This window comes from Anguilla rostrata, chromosome 4, assembly GCF_018555375.3.
Source record: "Anguilla rostrata isolate EN2019 chromosome 4, ASM1855537v3, whole genome shotgun sequence".
NCBI lineage: Eukaryota > Metazoa > Chordata > Actinopteri > Anguilliformes > Anguillidae > Anguilla > Anguilla rostrata.
Genome location: NC_057936.1, coordinates 67,783,223 through 67,792,086, shown reverse-complemented (window position 1 = coordinate 67,792,086; position 8,864 = coordinate 67,783,223). Strand labels below are relative to the sequence as shown.

Below are 8,864 nucleotides of genomic sequence, written 5' to 3'. Positions count from 1 at the left end.
AACATGTCATATGCACCATTTTAAAGAAGAATCTTGCCGCCTAGGAGAACTTCGTCAATGTGGTCCACGGTGTGGGTGTTGCAAGCTTTATATTGTATTGTAGCTGTCTGTCACAGTTATTGCTTTATAAAATGTGTTGATAATCAGAATGGTTGTTAACAGCCTGATTGTTGACAGGATGCGGGAGAGATGTGACCCCTGAGATCACAATTTCCACTATCTCTCTCTCTCTCTCTCTCTGCAGCAATCCGCCAGGTCGTCTCCAGATCTCTTGTGGCACGCTACCAGAAATGTGAGCCGCCCTCACATTTTCTCATTTTTTTGTCATTCTGTATCTGTCTGTGTTTTTCATGTTCGCTTATGCCTGTGAGAGCTTCAAAGAGAAAATTGGTTTTGCTCGGTCTTTAAAATACTTCAATATTTTCATGCTGAAGGTTTACACAAGAGGCATGGAATGTTGTCTGATACCTCCCTGGTTTGACAGTCAGGAGGTGGGCTTCCCTGGTTACAGAGTCAGGAGATTCCCTGGTTAGAGCTGGTTTGCTGACTTGCTGTGGTCTGTTTCCAGATGTGGATGAAGCCTCTAAGAAGTAGATCTGACATCCTGATCCAGTACCACAGGACCCTGTTGGTGGCCGACTCCTGCCGCTGCGAGTCCAAGAAGTTTGGTGGACCTGGAGCCTGCACTTGCTATCAGAAGTCTTACTGTTAAAAATGCAATCTTCATTTTAATATACAATAAAAATGGGCCAAATCATCTTCAGACTCACAGTTTTTACTGGTCTTTTACTGTGGTTGCTTTTTTGTTTCCAACCAGCCTTTTACTAAAGGTAGACTTAACATTTCTGATTTAGTTTTGTTAGTTTTTTTTTTTTCTTTTTTTGATTGTCCTACCCTTTTCTCAGCCTCCTAACCACAGGCATAATCTTGCCTTAACTGAAACGCATACCCTAAACCTGAGCCTGGCCCTCAGAAACCCTAGCACTGACTTTAGTGATGAAAAACTTTTAATGATAAACCCAGTTTTAGAAAGCTTCTGGTCAAGAAAGTGAGTTTCGTGCATTTTTTGCTTTTGGAAGGATTTTATGAAAACTTGCTGAAAAAATGCAACTGTGGGACTTCAGGTTTGAAAACTTAATTTTAAAAATGTCCATAGATTGTAACTGTTGGGAAGAGAAATTTCCCCCCATTGAATAAACAGGCACAACAAGGTGTATAATATAAGAAATAGGATTTATTTTTTGCAGAAAGAGTCCGGCACCCACACACAACAAGGTGGATAAGGCCGAACTGAAGAAAGCAGGGGCGGTCCCTGCATTTATAAGCACAAAGTATCTTAACAGTAAAGCATAAAGTAAGATTTAACAAAGGAAATTAATGGCTGTGTCCTTTCATATAACAAAGTAAACTATTGGCTATGTCTTGTCTAACATGAGATACTACATAGGCACCTGGTGACCTGGTGGCCGCTTAGTCTAAACAGGCTTTTAAATCAGAAATAATTGTTTAGTCTTTGATCTATCAGTTGCTTTCAGAGTCCTGGGCAGCATGGCGTCATAGCCGGTTCCTCCTTTATCAGGATGGCAGAGGGAGAATGAGGCGAAAGGCCAAACTCCCGTTTGGGTTTCTAGAAAAGCATAAAAAGACAGAGAGAAGAACACGCACACACATACACACACACACACACACACTTATAGGCCACAGGATTATAGGCTACATTTCAAACTTGTTGTCCTTGGGAGGTTTGTGGCCTGGAGACAGAGGGGCCCTGCTGCAAGGCTTAGGAATTTAGAGCGGTACTTGTTGGTACCATAACTTTAGTTATGCTACAGAAAAATCTCCTCCCTTCATTATACATCAATGACTATAGCATAGAAATGTCTTCAAAATGATGTTAACATGAAATTGCGTAAATTACTGAAATAATTAACATGAAAAATTGCTTGTGGGCTTATACTGTAGTAGTAAGAGTTGCTTCCTGTTCATAATACAATTCAATTAACAGCTCACTTTAAAATTGCCTGTTTATTTGAATTAAGGTTAAGGTTACACAAAACGCAAATGCAACACATGGCTGCCACACGGTGAACACACCTTGTGTGACTAATTCCACACACGGTTTGGTCAGTAGCAGTGAAGCAGTCGCAGTAATGAGGTTTGATCAGTAGCAGTGAAGCAGTCGCAGTAATGAGGTTTGGTCAATAGCAGTGAAGCAGTCGCAGTAATGAGGTTTGGTCAGTAGCACTGGATTTTACTGAAACTACCCTGAGTGGGTTCTCTGGTGTTTTGTGAGGTTTGATGCAAACCTAAAGCTCTTCCCACAGAGGGAACAATGAAAGGGACGCTCCCCGGTATGAGTTCGTTGGTGCAGAGTCAGAGATTTCGAATGACTGAAACTCTTTCCGCACGGAGAGCACTGGAATGGCCGTTCTCCTGTGTGAATTCGCTGGTGCAGTGTGAGAGAATTGGAGTGACTGAAGCGCTTTCCGCACTCCATACAGTGGTACGGCCGCTCCCCAGTGTGAGTGCGCCGGTGCAAAATCAGAGTGCTTGACTGACTGAAGCTTCGTCCACACTGGCCGCACTGGAACGGGCGCTCGCCAGTGTGAGTTCGTTGGTGGATTGTCAGGATCGATGCGGATCTGAAGCTCTTCCCGCACTGGGAGCAGTGGAATGGGCATTCTCCTGTGTGAATCCGCTGATGTATTTTCAGAGTGCTGGACTGAATGAAGCTCTTCCCACACAAGGCACAGTGGAACGGACGCTCCCCTGTGTGGGTCCGCTGGTGTCTCGTCAGGTCTGATGCTGATCTGAAGCTCTTGCCACACTGGGAGCACTGGTATGGCCGCTCGCCCGTGTGAATTAACTGATGTACCGCAAGGTGAGATGCCAGCCTGAAACTCTTCCCACACTGCGAGCAGTTGTACGGACGTTCTCCTGTGTGGGTTCGTACATGTCTTATAAGTTCAGATTGCCATCCAAAATTCTTCCCACACTGGGAGCAGGTGTGGGCCCCTGGAGCGCCTGTGTGGGACTGTGTCGGGGTGGGGAGTGTTTTAGGGGGTGTGGGATGCTGATGTGTGCTGCTGGGAGGCAGTGGGTCCTCTGCTCCATTTCCTCCAGACCTCAGAATCCTGCTGTGCTCCTCTGGGTGAACCTTCTCAATGTGCTGGTGAAGATTTGGTTCTTCCATATGAATGAATGGGCACTGGGAGCAGGCAAACACCTCAGACACTACTGCAACAGACTGCCCTGAGGAGAGAGACAGGACAGACAGATCTCATGAGGTATTTATTAACATAATGAAGATATTAAGAAAGCTCCAAGACATTTGACTTGAGAAGACTGGTGTGCAGGAGCCACAGAGAACAGGAACTCACATATACCGCAGACCCTCCAAGACTAACACTAACTCCACCTGCAGACACATTAATCTTGCAGAATTTATTCACAATTATAAACAAAAACACCTATCTTTATATTTACACTGGTAACCACAAATGCAGCAGCCTCAGACTCAATCAGAAAATAATATTAAACCATTTTCTGTACCTTTCTATATATAAAATATCTCACAAAACTATCCAGGCCCAAGCTAAATTCAAATTGAAAAAACAATTTCCATAAAGGTCCATAAAGAAATGGTTTGGAAGAACTTGACTGGCCTACACAGAGCCCTGATCTCTACCCCATCAAGCACCTTTGAGATGAATTGGAATGGCAACAGCCAGCCAGGCCTTGTCCATCAACATCAGCTTCCAATCTCACGAATGCTCTTGTGGCTGAATAAAAGCGAATCCCGGCAGCTATGTTCCAAAATCTAGTGGACAGCCTTCCCAGAAGAGTGGAGGCTGATACAGCAGCAAAGGGGGATCCAACTCCATGTTAATGCCCATGGTATTGCAATAAGATGTTCAACAAGCACATATGGGTGTGATGTTCGGGTGTCCATATACATTCGGCCATGTAGCTTATCCTTTCTGCCAGTTTCATGTGTTTGCAAGCTGCAGTTTTCCTTCATTGTCATATTTTCCAGGGTGAAAATGATTGATCTGCTCAGAGCTGACATGATGGACTATGGGAGGGTAACATAGGAAGCTGAACTGTATGGGAAAATGCTGGCTGGAGCTGAGGGTGGCAGAGAAGCAATGTGATGAAACATCTCACCTTCCTCCACCTCCTCCTCTTCCTCTTTTATGTTGGCGAGTATCTCTTTCTCCGCCTGACTCAGCCCAGTGTTCCCCTCTGTCCTGCCCTCCATGTCCTCTCTTCTGCTCAGGTCAGGTCTCAGCTCCTCTCCTGTGGAATCCAGGCTGTCAATCACCGGTTCTGTCTTCATGTCATGAGCTGAAGAGGCAGGGCTTACAAAGCTGAGGGGGAGATAATAAATGCTTTTGAGTCTGGCTACCTGAATGCCTGTAAGGCCTGTCATAAGCTCTAACTGCAGAGTGAAATATGCCTGTAAGGCCTGTCATAAGCTCTAACTGCAGAGTGAAATACGCCTGTAAGGCCTGTCATAAGCTCTAACTGCAGAGTGAAATACGCCTGTAAGGCCTGTCATAAGCTCTAACTGCAGAGTGAAATACGCCTGTAAGGCCTGTCATAAGCTCTAACTGCAGAGTGAAATACGCCTGTAAGGCCTGTCATAAGCTCTAACTGCAGAGTGAAATACGCCTGTAATGTCTGTCATAAGCTATAACTGCAGAGTGAAATACACCTGTAAGGCCTGTCATAAGCTATAACTGCAGAGTGAAATCCCTTCTTCCCTGAAAAAACATTTAAATGCTGCCTTGTGGGGCTTTCAGCCAGAACTGACACAGCACAAAATATGCACCTCTTTTCTCACTAGAAGCACAAGTTTCTTTATGAAAAAGCCAAAATCCAACCCTTATAAATATGCTAATGAGCCAATCACCCTTAATTTATTGTAAATTGCACCACAAATACATTTTCAAAACCTGAAAAGAAAAAAATGGTCAAAAGCCACTGTAAAGTTCCATAATTTTAACCATTTGAACAATTATTATAAAGTGAAAAGCACTGAATTTGCGTAAATTTGTGAAAGGAATTACACATTTACATGGCACTGAAAAGACCAAGCAGGACCTGGGGGGTATGTGTTGCCAAATTTGAGAGGGAAAGGTTGCTGTGCAAACTGACATAAGAATAAAGCTGCGGCTTTCATTAAAAGGGAAACTCCTCCTGACAGCCAATTAATGCTCATCAACAAACAGCACATTTAATGGATTTAATGGCAGTTTATTCCTCAAAGACAATAGTTTTGGCTCCAAAACCTCCACTTGAGTTTCCACAACCTGATCCAGCTATCTGATGTGTACCACCTCAAGCTCTTGATTATCTGCATCAGGTGTGCTTGAGATAAAACACATCAAATACCTGGATCTGGCAGGAGGTACCCGAGGAGAGGTTTGGGAAACACTGGTCTAGTGCAGTAATACAAGTATGCAGTTTTCTCATTTACATACTTCTATACCTTTGCAGAAGCATGTTATTAGTAGCCTAATAAAATTAATAAAATAAGGTCGTCGGACACAGGTAAATAAAATGTGACAAGAAATGCATTTAAACAAAGTAAGCGGGCTCGCAGGAGAGAAACTCTATCTCCAAAACTGAGAATTTGGGCAACAACTGCAACGATGCTGTCTGTTACTAGTTTACGGCATAACAAATATTACAATGCATAAATATATGAAGCGGCCCTACATGTACTTAATGAGTTCATCTATTTGATGACGGATCTACAAAACTAACGACAAATTTCGGTAGCCTTAATAACAATTAGAAACTCAATTTTCTACTCTCAGACAATCTCGTGATGAAGACTAGCGTTCCAGTGTAACTCCAGCGGAATTAATTCATATACTTTTACACGTAAATGTCCCAAGATTAATCTCAACCATCGTTTATTTTATACGAACATTACCTTCTCAGAATAAAACGAAACGCATGCTGGGCACACACCTGCGCTTTCCTTGATTGGATAAGTTTGCCTTTCCATCGCTGGTTGAATAATGTTGCAAAAGCGCAGATTTCTGGTCTTAAAACTAGGAACAGGTTAGCTACAAAACAACTATAGCTAGCGGTGCAACATATTTCCAGCAACAAGCTTACTAACAGAAGCGGACAGCTACCTAGCTAGCGGCAACGAACTGTATTTAACAGCTACTTTCTATAGCGTGTACGACAGCTTATAATTGCAAACACCTATTAAATGTAAATTGAACGGCAAGCATATGCAATTCATCCAAGTTAAAGAAAAATATACTCGGCTTATAGTGAGACAGCGCTTTCTAATGAGCATGAAATTAGCAGCCATGTAAAGCTAGCAACAACAATAAGGAGATTGTTTCCGGTAATTGTCCAGCCATGGAATCTCAAAATAAAAGCCTGGGTGTGCGCTTAATTCATTGCCCTGTAGTATGAGCCAATATCTGGTATCCGCAGATATTTTATTGAAATTAACATTATTAGTCAGTGAACACTGTTGTAATACTTCTTTAAAACATGTAATCATTTTAGTCAGCCAATTTTATTTCTGCCAAATTTGGCTATAGCTAAATTACATTTTATTGGGCACTTTTATCCAAAGCAACATACAATAAGTGCATACTGAAGGTCACTGGAACAACCATGAACACAGGTCTGATGAAGTGCAATTCTCATAAAGTATCAGTAATCCATAGCCATCAACATCCACTCTAGTTCACATTGTAAAGCATTATAGCCAGTAAATTTCCAGCATTGTATTCCGTCAATTAAAGGTTTCCAATTTATTAAAATTAGTGTGAAATGGAAATTCGAAGAATGTCTACTGTCTGATTCAGATGAGCTTCAGACAATGCATTCACCCGAGGAATTACGACTAGGGAGAAAATGTGCAAAGCTAGAAACATCTGAACGATTACTGATAAGGTTTCCCCATGTGTTTTCAGACAACTTAGTTATAAATCTAATGATTTTACTTTGCTCATTTATTTCTTACGGATAAGATGTGTAAATCAGAATCAGTGTTACAGGTTACTTTTTTATTAATAAAAACTTGTAAAACCACTTGTAAAACTGTGAAAATGTACATAGCAAGCCAGTAAATAACTGGCTAAATAACCTTTGCTGTTCAGTTGCAGTTGCAGTGGAGTAGGGTGAACTTTACCGCAAAACTAAAATTAACCACCTTATTTGACTTCAAATGGTCAGTAGAACCCATTTTGAAATAACATGACCAAACAATATAACAGTTCACTGAAAACAAATGTAATGGATAAAAAATTGAAAATATTTAACCAAAAGACAAGATTTCTTTATAAATTCCTTTTTTGTTATGGATAAGTAACAGCTAACATTAAAGCAGTTGGTCTCATTAATCATCCTAAAATGTGAATTCCATAAAAATAACAATAGTATCAGGACATTCTACATAAACAATAATGACTGCGCTGGTGTGGTCATTCCCGTGTGTAAAATGCACCTGAAAGCCCCCGCTCCCATGGTGGAGAGGCGGGAGTGGGGGAATGACAGCCCAGCAGAGGACGACTGAAGTGGGGAAAAAGGGACGTAGGCCTGGAGAAGTTAATTTACTAACCGACTGGAGTTCGTTTGTAAAACACTTGCGAACTGATTTGACGCACTCAGCTTAACTGTGAGACGAGCGTGAAACTTATTTCCGGGAAACACCAGAGCGCTAAATTTCACAATAAAAGCCACGATTCAATTTTGTAGTACCACAATAAACAGCATATGCACGTACTGCATTCTCCTGCAATGTTAACATTACTGGTTATTGAACATGTTTTCAAGACTTTGTTAATAAATCTCATGCTTTCTTTTTTTTTTGTGAGTGCCTTGTTTGGCTAGAATATGAATGAGTAGACGTTGCTCTCCGGCAAATGGAAATTATTCTCACTAAATAGAAAAGGAATGGAATACATTTCTCTGGACATATGCCAACTAAATCTGATGAGTTTTAAATAACACATTCGCCCTACGAATTCATGTTGGAGTATCACAGTACTCTAATTTGCATCTACAGTGAAAAAAGCAGATTTTCTTTTTTTAAAGAACTCTTAAGACACACCTTTTTAGCATGGCTTTTACCTAGGTTTTATAGCACCATTTTCTCCATATTCTATTTTTTATATACATATATTACTTTTTATTATTACTATTATTATTATAGTTTTACTTCTCTTAGCATGGCTTTTTACCTGGTTTTAGTCTTGTTCTTACCCTCCCTGATTTACTTTTTATACTTTTATTTTTATTTGTAGTACTTCTGTTTCTATACATTTAAAAAAAGTTTCTATTTACTTTAAACTATTTACTGTTATTTATCCAACCTTGTTTGTCTGCTGTTTGTTGTTGCGCCACTTTCACTACTGCTGCCGTTTACCCTAATTTTTACCTTGATTTTAGTTTTGTCCTTAGGTCTTAAATGTTTTTTATATCATTCAATCACCCTGTTTGTTTCTGTCTTTTTATGTACAGCACATTGAGTTGCACCCTCTGTCGGAAATGTGCTTTATAAATAAAGTTTAATAGATTGATTGATTGATTAATTTTAGAATGGATACACCCAAGGCATCTCTGGGACTTCAAAAGGGTTCAACTCACACCCTCCCCACCCCCCAAACCACACTCCTGCCTGTGCTACCTCAAAGCAACACACACCTCCAATTACATGGCAGTTCATTAAATGAATTATTTGAGGCATACTGACTGAAAAATTGAGTGCATTTCTCCCCCATCCCTGATAGTATGATGTAGAATAAGTGTGGTTGGAAAAGCTGCTGTCCTTATTGGGCGGTCACTGTCACTGGTGCTTTAACTGATCGCTGTAGAAATGGACA

General features: G+C 41.0%; 1 protein-coding gene and 1 long non-coding RNA gene across 5 annotated transcripts; one reads left to right on the top strand and one right to left on the bottom strand.

Annotated features, from left to right (window-relative positions):
• The first annotated feature begins 58 nt into the window (after positions 1 to 58).
• On the top strand, positions 59 to 746 carry LOC135254064 (uncharacterized). The gene is made up of 2 exons (XR_010329758.1): positions 59 to 292; positions 569 to 746. It is a non-coding gene; the product is annotated as an uncharacterized LOC135254064 (long non-coding RNA).
• A 468-nt stretch (positions 747 to 1,214) lies between these two features.
• LOC135254062 (zinc finger protein 239-like) lies at positions 1,215 to 6,384 on the bottom strand. 4 transcript variants are annotated; one of them, XM_064334009.1, is made up of 3 exons: positions 5,945 to 6,384; positions 4,168 to 4,370; positions 1,215 to 3,252 (listed from the first exon to the last, which is right to left on the bottom strand). In XM_064334009.1, the coding sequence occupies exons 2-3, from the start codon at positions 4,337 to 4,339 to the stop codon at positions 2,261 to 2,263; spliced, it is 1,164 nt and encodes a 387-aa protein (XP_064190079.1). In that variant the 5' UTR covers positions 4,340 to 4,370; positions 5,945 to 6,384; the 3' UTR covers positions 1,215 to 2,260. The 4 variants fall into 4 exon arrangements, with proteins under 4 accessions (XP_064190079.1, XP_064190081.1, XP_064190078.1 ...); XM_064334011.1 differs by having other exon boundaries at positions 4,168 to 4,361; positions 5,983 to 6,384; XM_064334008.1 differs by having other exon boundaries at positions 5,983 to 6,382.
• Positions 6,385 to 8,864: the final 2,480 nt, after the last annotated feature.

Excerpts from the sequence above, each read along its gene's own strand:
- LOC135254062 (XM_064334009.1), bottom strand. The coding sequence starts at position 4,339 with ATGAAGACAGAACCGGTGATTGACAGCCTGGATTCCACAGGAGAGGAG. Across the intron at positions 3,253-4,167 it reads AGAGGAGGAGGTGGAGGAAG|GGCAGTCTGTTGCAGTAGTG; the intron begins GTGAGATGTTTC and ends CTCTCTCCTCAG.